Source organism: Sus scrofa, chromosome X (genome assembly GCF_054392235.1).
Source record: "Sus scrofa isolate SSC_HxYL_T2T_F1_AM1 chromosome X, Sscrofa_HxYL_maternal_Yorkshire_Landrace_v2.0, whole genome shotgun sequence".
In the NCBI taxonomy this organism is placed as follows: Eukaryota; Metazoa; Chordata; class Mammalia; order Artiodactyla; family Suidae; genus Sus; species Sus scrofa.
The window spans coordinates 15,845,008-15,865,416 of record NC_139401.1 but is presented as its reverse complement, the minus strand read 5'-3'; the positions used below and the strand labels follow the sequence as shown (position 1 = coordinate 15,865,416).

At 41.8% G+C, this 20,409-nt stretch overlaps 1 protein-coding gene across 2 annotated transcripts in view; it reads left to right on the top strand.

The window, feature by feature from the left end:
- CLTRN (collectrin, amino acid transport regulator) overlaps positions 1-16,954 on the top strand; it is a 31,665-nt gene extending 14,711 nt beyond the window's left edge. For both annotated transcript variants that reach the window (XM_021080139.2, XM_021080140.2), the window contains 3 exons: positions 1,379-1,492; positions 3,500-3,694; positions 16,124-16,954. In XM_021080139.2, coding sequence (XP_020935798.1) covers positions 1,379-1,492; positions 3,500-3,694; positions 16,124-16,280 — 466 coding nt within the window. In that variant the 3' untranslated portion in view covers positions 16,281-16,954. The remainder of the gene's footprint in view (positions 1-1,378; positions 1,493-3,499; positions 3,695-16,123) is intronic.
- Positions 16,955-20,409: the final 3,455 nt, after the last annotated feature.

Genomic DNA, 20,409 nt, shown 5'->3' with positions numbered 1-20,409 from the left:
AGCTCAGGCAACGCAGAATCCTTAACCCCCTGCGTGAGGCCAGGGAGTGAACCCGAGTCCTTATGGATGCCAGTCGGGTTTGTTACCCCGAGCCAGGACGGGACCCCCGTGCACTTCACATTTAAAGGGGGAAAGTGGAGTCATTTCTGCCAAGTCATGAAAATTACAGAAAATAAGGGCGTCTTTCTCATTAGTGTAAAAGTGAGCGTAGTACGCTTGAATGCTCATTTAAGGAAAAAGAGTGCATTTGGCTGTGTTCCTGAAGATCTGCGTGTTTCATTCTTCTGGATTGGTCGGTAATGTCACTTTTCGCAATTTGATTCTGAAGGACACGGTGAAAGCCATTCAGGATGTATGTTTTAGCCATGACAACCATGGTTTAGTGTGGATTCTCCTATTTTCTATCTTCATATATTTAATGCATTGATTTACAGATTGTCTCTTTTCTGAACACTAATGCCTTTTCCTTCTTGGCTTTTCTCTGGTGATTCAGGTATACAGACTAGAGTGAGGCACATTTCCAATTTACTATTGGAAGGAGGTACCTGCAAAAACTGTTTAAAGCCTGTTGGTAAATGTTATAATTGCACTCCAGTCTGGAGGTCTGTTATTGGACCGGCCCCAGTATTGGAGTGGTAGAAGTGCAGAAATTGTGGCCAAGAGAGCAGGCAAGTAGGGGTCAGCATATTTGTCGGGTTCTGAGTGGTCAAAAGCTGAATGAGGAGAAAACTAATAGTTCTTGATGAGGAAACAAAAGATTTCTGTATCAGAGAGAGGCCAAGTGTTGAAAAATCGAGAATGCTGTCAGCTCATAGGTGATGGAGAATGAGATACCCAGTGATCTCTACGGAGTCATTCTCTTTGTTGTTTCTTTTTTATTAGATTCCTTATTTAAGGAATGATCCCAAGTATATGATTTTTAAATAAAGCAACTTTCTAACATTATTTTATTCTTTTTTTTTTTTTTGTCTTTTTGCTATTTCTTGGGCCACTCCAGCAGCCTATGGAGATTCCCAGGCTAGGGGTCAAATCGGATCCGTAGCCTCCGACCTACACCACAGCCACAGCAACGCGGGATCCGAGCCGTGTCTGCAACCTACACCACAGCTCACAGCAATGCCGGATCGTTAAGCCACTGAGCAAGGGCAGGGACCGAACCCGCAACCTCATGGTTCCTAGTCGGATTCGTTAACCACTGCGCCACAACGGGAACTCCACATTATTTTGTTCTTAATAAGACGTATCTTTATATTGCTAGAAATGACTTCATTCGTAGCTGAGACACCTTTTAATATGGTAATAACACCAGAGTGGAATATCTAATGCCATTTGGTATTATTTGCTTACAATGTATTTTTTTTCTTGTCGTCATCTGCAGTATTTCCCAAGTCCTACTTTGCAATGTAACCCAGCGAGTGTCATTCTGGTTTGTGGTTACAGATCCTTCAAAAAGTCACACTCTTCCTGCTGCTGAAGTACAGACGGCCATAAGGTAATCACCACTAAATATGCATTCTACTAATTAATCGACTTGTTGATTAATTCCGCTCTTTTCATAGATTCGGAGACTTTGCTCTCTGCTTTACAATGACTTATTAATATGTCAAAGATACTCTTCTGTTGGTTTGTAATAGAGATTGATATAGATCAGTGGTTCTCATCCAGGGGCAGTTTTGCCTCCACGGAGACATTTGGCAGCATCTGGAGACGTCTTCGTTGTTCAGTGCTGGTTGTGCACAGGAGGCCACCAGCATCAAGTGTGGAAGTTCGGGTTGCTGGTCAACATCCAACTGTGTCCAGGACAGCAAGGAACTATTCAACCCCAAATGTCAGTTGTACTGTGACTAAGAAACCCTAATTTTAAATGTTAGCTCAGACGGTTAGGAACCCTTTGCACAGCACTATTGTGTGATGGTCCAGCACATGGATTTTCAAGCCGTAGATTTCCTGGCTGGGATTCTCCTTTACATTCATGAAAAATCATGCCTCCACCCAGATTTTCATTTGCTTAAAGGAGGTATTTCCTTATAGCCTGGTGCTGGTCTGCACAGATGTTCAAGCTGTTACTCTCAGATTGAAGACCTGCATTGCCCAGTATAGCAGCCACCAGCCACATGTGGTTCTCCAGATGTTGAAATGTAGGTAGTCCAAGATTAGACATGCTCAGAGTGTAAAGTACATGCCACATTTCAAGGACTTAGCACAAAATAAAATGTGAACCAACTCGGTATTGATTACATGTTGAAATTATATTTTCATGGGTATATTGGGCAAAGCATATATTATTAAAATTAATTTCTCCTGTTACATATATTTCTTAATGTAGCTCCTAGAAAATTGGATATCGCATGTGAGCTTGACATTGTATTTCTGCTTTTCAGTGCTGCTCTAGAGGTGGATGAGGTCAGCTTGTCAGGTGTGAATTCAGTAAAGGCTAAACAGTATCTCCAAGAACTCTCCTTACCTAATTTGCACATTTCAGTTAGAAATCACTTATTTTGTTTCTGTTGAAAAAGTTTTTAATTGCCTCCCCAGTTGCCACCACCACCAGGAATGCAAATTTTCCCCCCAGAAAAGTAATGCATTTACCTTCATTTTTTCTAGACTTTTGGACTCCTAAAGCACTATGTACTTTAGCCATATGCAACTACCTGGCAGTTGATGGAACAGTCCTACTGTACCATGTCTCCAGTCCCTGTGCTCACTACACATTTTGGTTTAAAGGACTTCTACTTGTCCCTCAAAACACAGCTTGAAAGTTACCATCTTAGGAAAGCAGCCCTGACTTCTTCCTGTAGTGTACTTACCCCTCCGCTCTCACCGAGGCCATATTTACTGCTTTCACTACTGCCCTGTGATTGTGGAGGGACTGATTGGCCATTCTTCTAGACTGTAAGCTCCTTGGGTATTTTTATTTCACTTTGTATCTCCAGCACCTGTCACATGATATGGTACTTAGTAAGTTTTCAGCAAATGTTTGTTAAATTGAATGGAAAAAAAAAAAAGATCAAATTGATGGATTCACAGCTCTTCAGCTGCCCCGGCTTCATATTTTCTTATCTGCACTTGGTTTTCTTTTCTTCTCATGTTTACCCCCCACTTTTTACATATTATTTTATCTTTCGGGGTGTTGGTATTTATATACATCTACACCACCTTAAATAGAGTTCTGTCATTTTATCCTAGCTGCTGCCTTTCAGGAGTACAGTGTGGTGGGCAGAGCTCAAAGCTCAGGACTACTGGTTACTTCTAGGAGGGTCACAGCAATGGAGGGCAGTAGTGCAGAGACAGGTGTCTCTTTGGCAGCCGGCGCTGCCATTTATGAACAGAAAACCACAGCACAATTGCCCTCACCAGACTGTCTGTTCAGCTTGAGGTCTCCTGCTAGGGAGATGCTCTCTTTATAGAGATAGTTAGAATCATGGGGAGATAGGACTATACCTTCTGTTTCTAATGCTTCTCCTGTCTTGTTTTGTTTTTAAACATCGTTGTATTTTAGAATGAATAGGAACCGGATCAACAATGCCTTCTTTTTAAATGACCAGACTCTGGAATTTTTAAGGATTCCTTCCACTCTTGCACCACCTACTGAGCCATCTGTGCCCACCTGGATTATTATATTTGGTGTGATATTTTCCATCACTGTAGTTGCAACCATGCTGTTGATTTTATCTGGAATCCGGGAGCGCAGAAGGTAAGATATTTAAAGGGAGTGATTTGAAGAGCGTTTTCCTACTTCCTCATCATAACTTGGAAAATTTAGGAGAGGATTTTCCTCTAGCTGAAGATAATACCTTATATCTGAAACTGAAAAACTTGGTGATTTTCAAACTGTCACTTACACGCTTGTTATTAGAGACTTTTTGGAGTCCATTGTCCCTTACTTAACTATAACTCCTTCCATTAGTATCTTTTATCTAGAGTTGATTTTAATATGTGTTATGATTTTGTAAACTGGATATACAGACCTAAGTAGACTTTTTGGGTAGGCAGAGTTAATCTTTTGTAGTCATCCACCTCCAAATGCGGATAGTTCTCCAGTTCTTTTCATGCCTCCCCGCCTTGCTCTGCGTCTTCCAGTGCCTGCAGCTGCCGTCTTGTACCAGATAATTTTGTGAAGTTTCATATTCCCTCCCTTTGATGAATGCTCATCCGTCTAGTGCCTATGATTTTGTATAACCCATGTTCTTCAAAGTGCCCTTTGAATCAACTCTCTGCATTAGAATCACTTAGAACACTTGTTGAAAATGTAGATTCCTTTGCCCTGCTATAAACCACTCGAGGCACTTCTCTGAAGGGGATGCATTTTTTAAATTGAAGTATAGTTGATATATAATTGAAGGAGATATGTTTTAATGAATATCTAGGCTAGTCTAATTTGCTTAATTTGAGAACTTCCAATTTCACTACTTATATATAGATTCCTACCCCGGAAGTTCATTTACCTGGATTCTGGGGCACGTGAAAACTTTGCTGCCTAAATTATTGATATCGCTTCAAGAGAGAATTTCAGACCATTGGCAGGGTTACTAAGGTAGAGAAGAGATAAGAGTCTTCCACACAATGAAAGGAGAAAAGAATTTTGTTTCTAAGTGCCTCTGATCCAGAGGGAAAGTGGAGAGAGTCCTTACCCCTTCACTAGACCCTTTGATGCTTTTAAACCTTCCCTTCTGATATTGAGGAGGATGAATTCTGGTAAGTGGGGGGTCACAGATACATGCACTGGTTTTCAGAAGGGTTGGTGCCCACCCTTGTGGGACATGCAGGTTGTGTTTGGCCAAGTGTGTGTTCAGCTAAATGTTTCTCCTGAGATTGTCTACTTTCCATATGTTTCACCCTAATTACTAGCAGAGGTAATCATTTCTAATTTGGGGCTCTGTGATTTCTTTCACAAATGTTAAATGAAATGGAGTAGAATAAGTGTGATTCATGGCTAGTCCTCAGATTAAGCTCAAAGACTAAGATCAAGTTGGACTTGCTTGATTTTCTTGATCCTGGCATGACACATAATGCTGAGAGACTTGGGTCAAATTATTAACTGGTTTTGTTAAGAAATATTCTCCTGCAGTACTTGAATGCCTGTGTTTATTTTAATATTTTTTTGTGTAAGTATAGTAGATTTACAATCACCTTGTGTTAGTTTTAGGTGTACCGCAAAGTCAGTTATATCTCTCTTTCTATATGGGCATGGATATATGTGTGTGTGTGTGTGTGTGTGTGTGTGTGTGCGCGTGCGTGTATCTTTTTTCAGATTCTTTTCCATTATAGGTTATTATAGGACATTGAATGTAGTTCCCTGTGCTGTACAGTAGGTCCTTGTTGGTTATCTACTTTATAGATATAGAGTAGTGTGTGTATATATTAATCCCAACCTGCTAATCTAGTCCTCCCCCCAAATGCCTATGTTTAATATCTTTAAGTTTTATATTAATCCTGAAATGCTATGATTCTATGATTTCTAACAAGTGTAACCTTTGTGAATTCACCTCATCTCCTTGCTTCCCAATTTCCTCACCAGAATGATATGGTGTGGGAGTTAGAAGGATGGACTCTTGAGATAGACTGCTTAGATTCAAAGTATTTATTGCCCAGACTCTGCTCTTATATATAATCCATTAACTGTATGGATATCAGGAAGCACAGGCAATGAGTCAGGGAAATGAAGCTTAAGAGAATATGGTTTGTGGTGCTGGAGTCAAGTTAAATTTTTCTTTGCTGCCTATGCATAGATGATTTCACTAGAGTGACAGGGAGGTGTATTAGAAGTAATTAATTTGCTGGGATCAAAGGGGTTAATAGAGTGCTTGAAGTAGTGCCTGGCACGCATTGAGCACTCGATAACTGCTAGCTGTTGCTGTTATTTGATTATCCTACCAGTCGCTGGCCTTTCAGTTGGTTTGTGCTGGGATGAGCTGTCTCTTTCCTTCTGAGCAAATTCTGCAGTAATATAATAATTGGGTGTGTGGCATGATAATCTGTTGCCTGGGAGAAGTGAGGCTGTTGTCACGACCTCACCTTCACAAATTTATTTCATGCTCCAACTAGGAAAACAGATGGACAAATCCTTTGTAAACCTGGAGAGCATCAGTCATTAGCAACCTTATGACAACCTTTTGAAGATAAACTGATTTGTTGGGTTTTACGTTTGATACAATCTGTGGTGAGTTTCTCTTGGCCAAAGTATTGCTTCCTAGGTGAGGAGAGGGTGCAGTTTGAGGTGAGGAGAGCCCTGATAATTGTGATGAAAGCCTTTTCTAATGGTGGAAAAGATTGGTGTTGCCCCCCAAAGCCTTTAGTGTTGAGGAAGCCAAAGATTTGCTCAAGAGTCCGATCCATACTTTAGGTGATAATGAACTTAGTTTGTGTGATACAAAATCTTAAACCTTGAAGATCACGAGGGACCATAGGGTCACATCCAAATCACCATTCTGCTTCTACAGAGGAGTTCCAGGGTCATTGAAGACATATGCATGTTTAAACTTACTGTTAAGGACATTTCTCAAGTAAAGCTTTAACTATTTTGATAGCTGTGTCAATGACAGCATTGCATTGATTATTCAGAACCGCTGGGTGGAAAGTATGTGGTCCCTGGGGCCCAAACTAGGTGAACTCAAATACTAGCTTTACCCTTTCGCTGAATGACCTTGGTTGAATCATCTAATTTCCATGGATCTGTTTCTCCATCTGTAATAGGGAGATAATGTCTCACAGGGCTTCCAGTAGGATTGGCTGAGCTAAATGTGTATGAAGTACCTAGGATCTAGTATGCACGAAAAAAATAGTAATGATTAGTATTATCCATTTTGATTATCCAAGATGAGCTTACCCTGATTCTGTGATCAAGAAATGCTGAAAAATGATCTCTTTCCATCCACATATTGCCACCATACTATAGAAAAGGTTCAAGTTCAGTGGCTCGGTGCTTGAGATTTTATTAGTTAACAAACACCTAGAGGTTCCCGTCATGGCTCAGCAGGCATGTCCCTGACTAGTATTCGTGAGGATGTGCTTTCGATCCCTGGCCCTGCTCATTGGGTTAAGGATCTGGCGTGGCCATGGCTGTGGTGTAGGCTGGTGGCTATAGCTCCAATTTGACCCCTAGCCTGGGAACCTCCAGATGCCATGGGTGTTGCCCTAAAAAGACAAAAAACAAACAAACAAAAAACCCCACCTATTTTAAAAGGCAAATTATCTTATTAGATCTGCTGTTGACCATGACTGTAGTGAAATGACTAACTAGTGCTCTCTGAAAAAAAAAAAATACCCCGATTTGTAGCATTTGCCGACTTCTCACCCAGTCTGAAGTTTCTGAATATTTAACAGTCACCTTTTGCAAGCCTGTACCAGTGGGTTTCACCACACCATTACGACTGCCACTTCCTTGCGAAATAATTTGAGAAGATTGCTTCTCTGTTCCCATCTAGTCAAGAACAGCAGTTTGTGGAAAGGAGAGATTTGTTGAAGGAAAAAAGTTGGAAAAGTGATTTTTTTTTTAATCTTTTGAGGAACAATTAAGGAGTGGAGTAGGTGGGAAGGCAACTAAGATGAACTACAAATGCTTCACTGTTAGGTCTGTGCTGGATCTGCTCTAGGCCCAGCCTGGAAGTAGACATTTCAGTTCCCTGGTCAGCCTCATGACCATGGTGACGATGATGACTGCGATGGCGGACAGTGATGGTGACGGTGATGGTTGAAATGGTGAGGGTGATGTGACCCTGGTCATGGTGGTGACCTTGGTGCTGTGCTGCGTGGTTTAGCTGAAAGAGTGCTGGATTCATCCTCTTGGCTTTGGGTTGCAGTCTCAGGCCCTGGCTGTATTAACTGAATGACCTTGATCCAGTCACATGTGGCAAATGAGGATGATATTTTCTTAAAAAGGTCTGATGATGGGAAGACAAAGTTGGAGAACAAGCGCAAGCGCTTTAAACCCTGGAGAGCGCAGCGTCCCTGTAAAGAAGCGTCATCATCAAAAAGCAGTTACAAAGTGCTAATTCTGTATAACCTGGGGCTTTGTGCTATAAAAGATGAGTCACAGTGCAATTTCAGAATTGCATGTATATCTTAGAATTGATTCATGAATCTTGTATAAATAGATTGTTCTAATGTTAGGATTTTAGGAAGGGGCCTGAGCAATGATCTAAATCCACCTCTCCGAAAGCCAAGGCCCGGAGAGATAAAATATCTTACTCTGTTATTGACCCTCCGTTCTGTGATAGTAGCTGTAGAAGGTACTGCGGAAGAGATGTACATACATAACGTGTGCGGTCCTTGCCTACAAGGGTGTTGTAATCCTGCCGTTGATAACAAGGCCAGGTCAGGGACGCACGACATAGAGCCCCAGCTAATGCTCACTGTTAAGCAGAGTCACTAGTAAATTCATGTGGTTTATTTCTGGTTGTATTTCTCTTCCCATAAAGTCAGCAGTAAACAGAAGGGACTGGGACTCAGGCAACATTTCCATATGCTGAAACTTTACATTTTCATAAAGTCTCAACTAAATGAGTATTATAATCTTGAAAATAGAAATGTAAATGAAATCAGAAATGTCAGAGCTAATAATTGGTTCACTTTGTGGTTCTTCTGCACACTATTACCTTTGGAGTGGATAAGCAATGAGATCCTGCTGTCTAGCACAGGGAACTCTGTCTAGTCACTTGTGATGGCGCGTGATGGAGGACAATGCGAGAAAAAGAATGTACATACATATGTGTGACTGGGTCACTTTGCTGTGCAGTAGAATATTGACAGAACACTAAACCAACTATAATGGAAGAAATAAAAATCATTAAAAAACATATACATCAATAGGAATCACATATGTGTTCTTTTTGTTTTTATCTTTTTAGGGCCATACCTGTGGCATATGGAGGTTCCCGGGCTAGGGGTCCAATTGGAGCTGCAGCTCCCAGCCTATGCCACAGCCACAGCAACGGCACATCCGAGCCATGTCTGCGACCTACACCACAGCTCACGGCAATGCCGGATCCTTAACCCACTGAGCAACGCCAGGGATCGAACCCTAGTCCTCATGGCTACTAGTCAGGTTCATTAACTGCTGAGCCACGATGGGAACTCCAAATATGTGTTTTGAGCAAAGCCTGCATAGGGTTCTAGGTCCCTTCCTTTCACCAGTCTTGTCCTATTGTGGAAAACAAGTTGCTCTGCATATTTGAGTCTCAGCTTCTTCATTTGAACAACAGGGACAGTAATAAAATCTGAATAGTATTGCAATAGAATTTAGATGAGATGATAGGTACAAAGCCCTTAGTCTGGTTTCTACACTGTCATAGATACTAATTATCATTGTTTTTGCTATAACATGGCCAATAAAAACGAACCTGTCCACAGTTGCCATATGGTTAGAAAGTAGCGGTACCTGGATTTAAACCAGATGTCCTTGATGCCCGAGCCCCCCAGGCTCACTGTGCTGCAACATCCACTAAAATCCTTCTAGCATCACTGCTGTTTCTCCCTGGAATCGTCCATACTGATTATGATGACAGTTCCAATTCCCCAATAATTAATTCTCTCCCGTTTTGAAATCATATTTGTCTGTCCTTCGTTGTTTTTCTGGCTGTTTCTTGGGCCTTGGCTTTTCAGCCCTATCTTGTTTGAAGGGAGCAGAAATACTCTTTCTGCCTTTAGCTGTCACTGCTTTACCTTGAGCAAACCCTGTTCCTCAACACCCTCTAGGCGCGTGGGCTCCCTGATACAGGCAGACCTCATCTTATTGTACTTCACTTTATTGTACTTTGCAGGTAATTTTTTTTTATATATATAAATTGAAAGTTTGTGGCAACCCTGTGTCAACCAAGTCTTTTGGCAGTATTTTCCCAACATTTGCTGACTTGCTGTCTCTGTGTCACATTTTGATAATTCTTGCAATATTTCAAACTATGTCTTGCACTATTTCTCACTATTGTTATATGTATCATGATGATCTGTGATCAGTGATCTCTGATGTTACTATTGGAATTTGGCGGGGGGAGTGGGGGGACCGTGGGCTCCACAGATCGCGCCCATATAAGATGGCAGAGTTAATGATGAATATTGTGTGTTCTGACTGCTCCACCAACCTGCTATTCCCCATCTTTCTCCCTCTTCCCTGAGACACGGCAGTATTGAAATCAGGCCAATTCATAACCCTACAATGGCCTCTAAGTGTTCGGGTGAAAGGAAGAGACAGAAGTCTGTCACTTTAAATGAAAAGCTAGAAATGATTAAGCTTAGCGAGGAACGCACGTTGAAAACTGGGACAGGATGAAAGCCAGGCCTCTTGCACTGAACAGCCCACTTGTGAATGCAAGGGGAGAATTCCCAAAGGAAATAGAAAGTGCTTCTTCCCTGAACACACAAATGATAAGAAAGTGAAACAGCTTTATTGCTGATGTGGAGAAAGTTTTAGTGGTCTGGATAGAAGATTAAACCAGCTAAAGCATTCCCTTAAGCAAAGGCCTCATCCAGAGCAAGGCCGTAACTCTCTTCAATCCTTTGAAGGCTGAGAGAGGTGAGGAAGCTGCAGAAGAAAAATTTGAAACCAGCAGAGTTTTGAGGAAAGAAGCTGTGTACATGATATAAAAACGCAAGGGGAAGCAGCAGGTGCGAAGGTAGAAGCTGAAGGAAGTTACCAGAGGATAATTCATGAAGGTGGCTACACTAAATAACAGATTTTCAATGTAGACAGAACAGTCTTATATTGGAAGAAGCTACCATCTGGGACGTCCATAGCTGGAGAGAAGTCAATGCCTGGCTTCCAGTCTTCAAAGGACAGGCTGACGCTCTTGCTAGGGGTTAATGCAGTTGGTGACTTTAACTTGAAGCCAGTGCTCATTTACCATTCTGAAAATCTCAGGGCCCTTAATAATTGTGCTAAATCTACTCTGCCTGTGCTCTGCAAATGGAATACCAAAGCCTGGACGACAGCATATCTGTTTGCAACATGGATCACTGGATATTTTAAGCCCACTGTTGAGACCTCCTGTTCCAAAAAAGATTCCTTTCAAAATATTACTGCCCGGTGACCGCGCACCTGGTCACCTGAGAGCTCTGATGGAGCTATGTAACAAGACTAATGTTGCCTTCATGCCTGCTAACACAACATCCATTCTCAGCCCATGGATCAAGGAGTAATTTAGACTTTTAAGTCTTATTATTTAAGAAATACATTTCATAAGGCTATGGTGCCATAGACAGTGGTTCCTCTGATGGACCTGGGCAAAGTCTGTTGAAAACCTTCTGAAGAGGATTCACCATTCTGGATGCCATTAAGAATATTTGTGATTCACGGGTAGAGGTGCAAATATCGACATTTCACAGGCGTTTAGAAGAAGTTGGTTCCAACCCTCATGGGTGACTTGGGGTTCAAGGCTTCAGTGGATGTGATGGAAAAAGCAAGAGAACTAGAATTAGAAATCGAGCCTGAAGATGTGACTGTATTGCTGCAATCCCATGATAAAACTTAACAGATGAGAAATTGCTTTTATGGTTGAAACAAAAAAGTGGTTTCGTGAGGTGGAATCTACTCCTGGTGAAGCTGCTGTGAAGATGATTGAAATGGCAGCAAAGGATATGACTTAATCTTAGTTGATAAAGCAGCGGCAGGATTTGGGAGGATTGACTCCCAATTTTGAAAGAAGGTCTACAGTGAGTAAAATCCAAACAGCATTGCACAGTATATACAGAGAAAGGGGTCACGAAAAAAGAGTCAATCAGAGCAGAAAACTTCATTGTCTTATTTTTAGAAATTGCGACAGCTACCCCAGCCTTCGGCAGCCGCCACCCTGATTCGTCAGCAGCCATTGACACTGAGGCAAGACCCTCCACTAACAAAAAGGTTAAAATTCACTGAAGGCTCAGATGATGGTTAGCATTTTAAAACCTCTAAAATATTTTAAAATTAAGGCATGTACAGTGATTTTTTTAGACATAATGCTATTGCACATTTAATAGACTACAGTATAATGTAAACAGAACTTTTATATGCACTGGGAAACCAAAAAATTTGTGTCGCTTGCTTTAGTGCAGTCGAACCAAACCTGCCATATCTCTGAGGTACACCTGTACTTGATTTGTCCCCTCTTTTGTCCATATTCTCTCTGGATTTGTGAGAAATAGCCACTCTCAAGGCTTCTAGGAGCTAGTTTCAGGTGTTTCAGTCACTTAAAAAGAAAAACCCTCTTCCTGAGCCTCCTGATGATGCAAGAACAGCAGAAGTCATTCACACTTAATTTCATTTTTCAGGAAAAAGAATTCATGTTTTTAGCAGAACCTCAAGTCAGAATGATCCGGAAAGATAGTTAAGTTTCATTATACTTAGAGCAATGCACAGGCAGTGAATCAGTTTATTACAGGACACACTATGAAATGTGACAAAGGGCTGCGTTGCTATTAGATAACCTTTGAGCTTCTTATCATGCCCACCAACCAGCAAGCTACTGACACTGCAGTTTGTGAAAGGCCGGCAATGCCAAGACTCTGAACAACTGGATCTAAGGTCACAGAAGAATCACATGTGCCTAATTTGCCTTGGCCATAGCTTGGTTTGATAAATTTCCACCGTGATTTCGCTCTTTTTGGTTGAGAAATCCTTCTAAAGGAGAGAAACTTGTCCTCATCGATTTGCATCTGCCTTGTTCATTCTTCCCTATTCCTTTATGATGGCTGCTGGATTATTTTTTTTCCTTTGTGATTGGGCAGGAGGAGGCAAGATTTCTTGCCATGATCTGCAAGTGTCCAGCTCTCCGCAATATTTTTTTTTTCTTTTTGGGGCCACACCCATGGCATATGGAGGTTCCCAGGCTAGAGGTCAAGTTGGAGCTGCAGCTGCTGGCCTGTGCCACAGCCATGGCCACACCAGATCCAAGCCATGTCTGTGACCTACACCACAGCTCATGGCAACACTGGATCCCCAACCCACTGACAGAGGCCAGGGATTGAACCCACATCCTCATGGATACTAGTAGGATTTGTTTCTACTGTGCCACAGTGGGAACTCCTGTAATTTTCTCCTAACTCAGTAAAAACATTTTTTTTAAATTGCAGGAACTGGCAAATGAACACTTGGTAACCATTATTTCTAAGACTGCTGTTGCATTGCCACCTACCTCAGAATGCTCCCTCGACTAAGATCCTTGTAATATGGATTGTATATTTACGTACACAGATTTCAGGGTAAAACTTGATTGTTTAAAACCTATGGAAAAAAAGATTGCAGGGAGGATGAATGAAATTTGAAGTTTTTCTTTTTCCTTCTTTTGGCCATGCCTGCGCATTCAGAAGTTCCTAGGCCAGGGATTGAACCTGAGCCACAGTAGTGACAACTGCAGATCCTTAACCCACTGAGGCTTGAGTTAACTCCTGAAGTTTTTCTTTTTTATTGAGCCCTTTCTTTTCACCTTAGGACAAGAACTAAAGTGTCTCTTCCAAAACTCAGTAGGCACTCAAACATAGTTATTGAATGAATGTTGCATACTATGAATGGAAGTGATGTATTTGATGGTTATAGAATGTCAGTTGCCTTTGCTTTCTGAACAACATGGAAAGTGATGGTAATCCTGTCTACAGGAGAAGGGGCCAAAGAATTCTAATCCTCTGGTAGGTGATTTCACCTGGCTGGAGGATGACCTCATCACAGGAAACTGCACACCCAACCCAACAGTCACTGGTCATTGATCACCAATGCTTAGAATGGACAGTGCAGTATCTTCACCCTGAGGCAGGAAAAACACAGCAGCCTATCCTTGCCTAGGTCTCTGGGACTACAATCCCCCAACTTCCACTCCCAGTATGGGGCCTGTAGTGACACATTGTGACATTTGACAGTGGCATGTACAATGGCAAAATACTTTCAAGTGATAACAGTGAGATCTACAGTATTGGAATGCTACTTTTTTTAATGAAATCTGCATATTTGAAATTACTTAATAAACCGTCAGTGAAGCCTGAAAAAATCTATACTAACTCCTAATTCCTAAGTTATGAAAACAAGTATCTTCCTCTATCCATTTGAAAAAATAACTATGCAAGAGATATAAGAAATATCACATGTGTATATTTCTTTCCTTTCCTTTCCTTCCGTCTTTCTTTCTCTTTCTTTTGAGGAATCCCATTCACAATCTACCTTGGGCTACTGTCGGAGTAACTTTCTTTACAGCATTAGTCCATCCATTCACCCAGTTATTTGTTCCATCAGTAACCACCATCCAGTCATCTATCCATCTACCCATTCATCCAGCCACCTATTAATTTATCATCCAGCCAACCAGTAATTGATCTACATTTGGTGATCTTTCTAGCTCGTCTAACTAGCTAGCCAGCCACTCATGTCTGTCTATCCAGCTCTAAGCACATTAGTTGAATGCCTATTCTGTACTGAGTCCAGTTCAGCTCTTCCACAAAACATCCTTTAATTTGGAGTTGTCTGATAAGTTCCTCCTGAGAGATTCAAGTCAAAAAATATTTGGTGATGGAGTGGGACAAGAACACAAAACACAGAATTTTATTTTAAAAATATATGTCTTTTCCGTGCATAACATCTGGAGGCACTTGTAAGTTTGTCTTATTGTTGGTGATGTTCACCAGATTTCTCCCTTTACAAAATACAAATGTCTCTTTATAATTAGTACATTGCTTGTAGGGGTGTTATATTGAGACCCTCTGAATATCCTGTTCCCAAACCATCTTACTGCTTTCATATCCATCGATGAGCCTCATCAGAATCAATTATGATTATATGGTGATCTTCTATTTTTGTTATACTTTCTATGTTACTTTTCATTCTTTTGTAAGCATGAGCTCTCTCTATTCTCTGCCTTCCTTCACCGTAGTCTTTAAAGCACTTTGAAATGAACTCTCATGTAGGACTCTAGGAAATTCTAATCATCACTGGGGCATCTTCACCACCTCCTCACTCACTAGAGACTCACTGAGGTTCTAAGGGACTTTCATAGTGGTGGGAGTCCATCCTGATTACCACAGCAATGTCCACCATCCTAGCCCTGGGATCAATTTAGTTCTGCCTCTTTGGAGTGTCCACAGATTTCTGGGACAGGAGAACCTTTGATAAGTCTGGGAGCCTCATGTCTAACATCATGGCTCCATGGTGCCCCAGCATCTAACTTGGGATAATCCTAGGGCACACTCTTCTTGGCTCTGCTTGCCTAGAGGCACTCACATCTCTTCTCCCCCTACCTCTATCATATCAAGCACAATCGGCTCAGTGTCTTGGCCTTTCACAAAAGACAGGAAGAATCTTTGAATTCAAGGCTACATCTTTCCACACTCCAAGGAAATGTTAAGGGTCTGGTTACCACATGGGTTGAGGTAGCAGGGTCTACAAAGGATCTGCGAATGGATAACTTAATCATTTATCCTGTTATATAGAGGTTTTTTTGAAACGACCTAGAGTTATAGCTATGAGTTGTAATGTAATTAGTAAAATCTGTTCTGAGTTCCCAAAACCCGACTTACAAATGAATGCAGCTATTTTGTAATGAGTAGAGCCAAGCAGTGATATCTGCAGTTTACAATGGTTATATCCTTTCTACAAAGTAATGTGAGTTTGCTTCTTGAAAACTCATTTCCATCTGATTTTTACTTAAAATTTGCAGACCGTTAATTTGTCATATCTTGTGAGAGGAATTTATTACTTTTTAAAATTCAATTTTTGTTAAATTTTCCTAGAGCTAATTTTTTTAACTTTCCTGTTTACCATACATGTTCCTCACATTTTTCATGCAGTTTGTGCGTGTGAATGTACACGTGTATATCTGTGTGAATATAAACATGTTCACTCCTATAAATATGCCTATATATTCATTCATATACATATTCTTATACATTTATCCTCCACTTCCAAAGAGCACTCGTTCTGATCTACCTATCTATATATATGTACATATATATGTATATGATATACATATGATCTATGCAGACTTCTGATCTTAATAGCATCTTTTCACCTCATCACCTCTTTATAATCTTTGAAATTTATTTGAAAATGCACAATGTCATCCATTTTCTCCATTATTCTAAGGTTCCTTCTCCCTTGCCTGATCTCCATGTTTGTACAGAAGCCCATGCTTTCTCTTCCTAGATCCCAATCATTCTTTTTATGTGCTCTTAGGAAGAACGAAGGACCGTCTGAAATGGAAAATACGGAAGATAAGTGTGAAAACACAGTCACAATTGAAAATGGCATCCCCTGTGATCCCCTGGACATGAAGGGAGGACACATTAATGATGCCTTTGGAACAGAGGATGAGCGGCTCACCCCTCTCTGAATGGCTACTGTTTTGCTTTCCCGTGAAACACAACACTTATTTCTGTGCAACTGCTGAACATCCAGTTTGTCAAGGGCAGATTATATATTTTGTTTCACCATTCTTCTTTTCTAAGAAATTTTGCATGTGCATGACATTGAAAGGCAATGAATTATACTCATGAAGACCATTGGAATCATAAGCTGTTGACTATCCAGAATTTTCTAAAATATTTCTCTGACAACACTGCGTGAGTGTACTCATGTGGTGTTTGTAGTTATTTGTAGTTGTTGATTTTAAAATGCATTAGTATTTAAGCATTTCCAGATATAAGGTCAGGCCAGCATATATATATACTTTGAAGACTGAAGAAAAACTATTTTTCCATTGGAGAATGCCTATACAATGGAGTCCAAATTGTTGACAATGGATCCTTTTTGAATATCACTTATATCACTCTGTTGATGACTAAATAAGCAAGAACGACAAGTAATTATTGTCAGTGGGACAGGTAAAAATCGTTGGTATACAAGGTGGAATTTGATCCTGTTATCATACCAACAGTTGCTTATATATATTTTGTGACTCAGTCTCTAATAGGACAGTCTATTCATTGATTATTTCTGCAATTTGTGAAAGTACAATCTATGCTAATTTAATAAAGTGCTCTTTCTCATCTCTTTTTGATTAAGTGACTGATTGTGGTCTGAGATTTATTCTCACACTGTGGAACATAGTAAACCTAATTTTTTTGTTATGTTTAATGTGCTCTCCAGCCCTAGAAACTAATTATTCTTGTGTGTTTCCCGCTTGAAGACACCTTGTAGTTTTTAGACTTGCTATTACTTCCATATAGGTTACGTGTCTTCCTAAATTCTAGTAATAATTATTATACATGTATTAATAGGAAGAACATTTGCTGTTCAGTCTCCCACAGTTCGTCTAACAGCTTGTAATTTCTGAGTCACATCCCTGCCTCCCGTGGACATGGACTCTCAGACGGTATTTGCATGGAGGTTTACTGGGCGTGGTCTCAGGAGATACATGTGTGAGAAGTGAGGATGGCAAGTGTGGCAGACAGACTGTAAGGTGGCTGCCGTCTCGTGATGGCCACGCCTTCATGTAATCTCCTCTCCTTGAGGGACGAGGGGGCCTGTGACTTGCTTCTAATGAATGGAATACAGCAAAGGTGGGACGTTATTCCTGCAATTAATTTATACGATGCCTGTCTGTCTTGCTAGCAGACGTGTTCTAGAGACTCTCCTTGCTGGTTTGATCTAGTAAGTGGCCATGTTGGGGAAGGGCACATAAAAGAAACCACGAGCAGCTTTTAGGAATTAGTGGTAGCTTCTCAGCACCGAAGGTGGCCTCCAGCCAACAGCCAGCAAGAAGCTGGGATCCTCAGTCCTACAACCACAAGAAAATTAATTCTTTCAACAACTGGAGTAAATTTGGAAGTGAATTTTTCCCGAGTCAAATCTCGAGATGAGAATGCAGTCTGGCCAACACTTTGATTGCAGCCTGAGGAGAGAACCTGGCTAAGCTGTGCCCAGACTCCTGACTCCTGGACATTGTGAGATGAGGAATGTGTGTTTTTTAAGCCACTAAGTTTGTGGTAGAGTATTACACAGCAGTAGGAAACTAATAAAGTAGGATTAAGTAGAGGGAGAAGTAACCAGAAACATGGTTACAATAGAGGCCTCAGCCAATCCTTTGGGGACCTTAGAAGCTGAGGTTGTCCCTGATTGAGATAAGGTGGCCGGGCCTTTGTATCTCCACATGAGCAGGTTATGGCCGTGGGTCCTCTCTGGGAGAGGATCTGCCCTTGGGTAAGGCAGTTCTCCAGGGCTGTGGGCAATTCCTACTGAAGGACTCAACTTGTGGGCCTTCGAAAGCAGGGGGTGGGTATGTGAGCCCTGAAGAGGGGGCCTGGTGGACCCCCCCCAAAACATTCACCACTCCCTCTCCAGTCTTCAGTGTAGCTTGATTGAATATCCAAAATGCAAACCCGATTCTATTGGTTCCTAACATTGAAGCCCTTTTTTTTTTTTTTTGCTTTTTAGGGCCGCATCTAAGGCATATGGAGGTTCCTAGGCTAGGGGTCCAGTCAGAGCTGTACGCCACCAGCCTATGCCACAGCCTCAGCAATGCCAGATCCAAGCCACATCTGTGACCTACACGGCAGCTCATGGTAACACCAGATGCTTCGCGCACTGAGCGAGGCCAGGGATGGAATCCAAGTCCTCCTGGATACTAGTTGGGTTTATTTACCACTGAGCCATGGCAGGAACTCCCTAACATAGAAGCTTTTTAAAATGGTTTCTGATTCTCTTTAGAATAAAGCCAGCCTTCTTAACACAGGGCCTCTGGCGGTTTGACCCTGCCCCCCCCCTTCTTCTCTAACTTCATCTTTCATCCTTCTCCCCTCTCTCTCTTTCATCCAATCGTAATAGATCTCTCACTTCCAGGCCTCTGAACAAGCTGTTCTTCAGCTTGGAACACTCTGCCCCATCTTCCAGCCACTCTTCCAGCTTGCCCTAGAGTTTCTCTCACTTAAACCGCTCGTCCTCCTGGAGGTCATTGGTGGGCCTCCAGGCTACGTGCTTCTAGACTGCCCAGATAGTGATACTCATCTCAGTGTGCTTCTGTAGAAGAAGCAGACCACAAAGGCAAGAGTGCCCTGGGGCCCATGTAAGTCATCTGATACAGCCTTGTCTCCAAAGTGTCTTCACAACTCACTTCACTTTCCTCCCACCTCTAACCAGGTAGAATTAACCCCTGCTTTGTAACCTCACCACATCGAAACATCTTTTCCTTATAATGATTACCTGCTTTCCTTTTGTTTGTTTACATATCTGTGTCTTCACACTAAATGGAATATATATATATTTTTTGTCTTCGCCATTTCTTGGGCCGCTCCCACGGCATATGGAGGTTCCCAGGCTAGGGGTCCAATCGGAGCTGTAGCTGCCAGCCTACACCAGAGCCACAGCAACTCGGGATCCGAGCCGGGTCTGCAACCTACACCACAGCTCACAACAATGCCGGATCCTTAACCCACTGAGCGAGGCCAGGGATCGAACCCGCAACCTCATGGTTCCTAGTCAGATTTGTTAACCACTGAGCCACGACGGGAACTCCTAAATGGAATATTCTTTTTTTTTTTTTTGTCTTTTTGCTATTTCTGGGGCCGCTCCTGCGGCATATGGAGATTCCCAGGCTAGGGGTTGAATCGGAGCTGTAGCCACCAGCCTACGCCAGAGCCACAGCAACTCGGGATCCGAGCCGGGTCTGCAACCTACACCACAGCTCACGGCAACGCCAGATCCTTAACCCACTGAGCAAGGGCAGGGACCGAACCCGCAACCTCATGGTTCCTAGTCGGATTCGTTAACCACTGCGCCACGATGGGAACTCCCTAAATGGAATATTCTTAAAGGCGGTGTTCAAGTCACTTAGCATACTGTCTTGTCTTCTTACTACCTCCCCATCCTTTCTCTCTTCTTTCTTTCCTTCTGCAGTGGTGAGCAAACCAAAAACAGTCCCTGTCCTCCTGGAGCTGAAAGTCTGCATGGTCAGAGCTCCATAAAGCTAATAATCAAGCAAATGAGTTGGCAGGGCTAATAAACAAGCAAATGAGATGGCCGTGTCGCAGGCTCACTCCTAGTCTTATCTCTGCTTCTGAGAGCAAAGCCTGCCCGCTCTCCGTACATGGAGGAGTTTGACTTGGTGGGTGCAAGTTTTTCGATTTGGACACATTCTGACTTGGGAACCATGTGCTCTTTAATATTATTAGGGCTCTCTTATTTTTAGGAGAGGAATGAGATTTCAGTTGGTGATATGTGGCTTACTAAAAAAACCGTTTTCTCTCTTAGATCCTCTTGAGTTGTATACTCTGAAATATGGTGGCCTTGCATATTAAATTGGTGAAACATTATCTGAATTTTGTCAGTGTGCACTAGCAACCATAATCCAATACATGCATTCGCAAGAGGATGGAAATTGTTCTTGGTAGGGAGAAAAAAGTTTTGATTTTACAGTGGTTTATAATCTTCCAAAAGACCACGGTACATACACAGAATGAAACTGTATCTGTGTTATTAAAATTCTCTGGGTGAATTATTAGGAAAAAGATGTCCAAAAAGTCTCA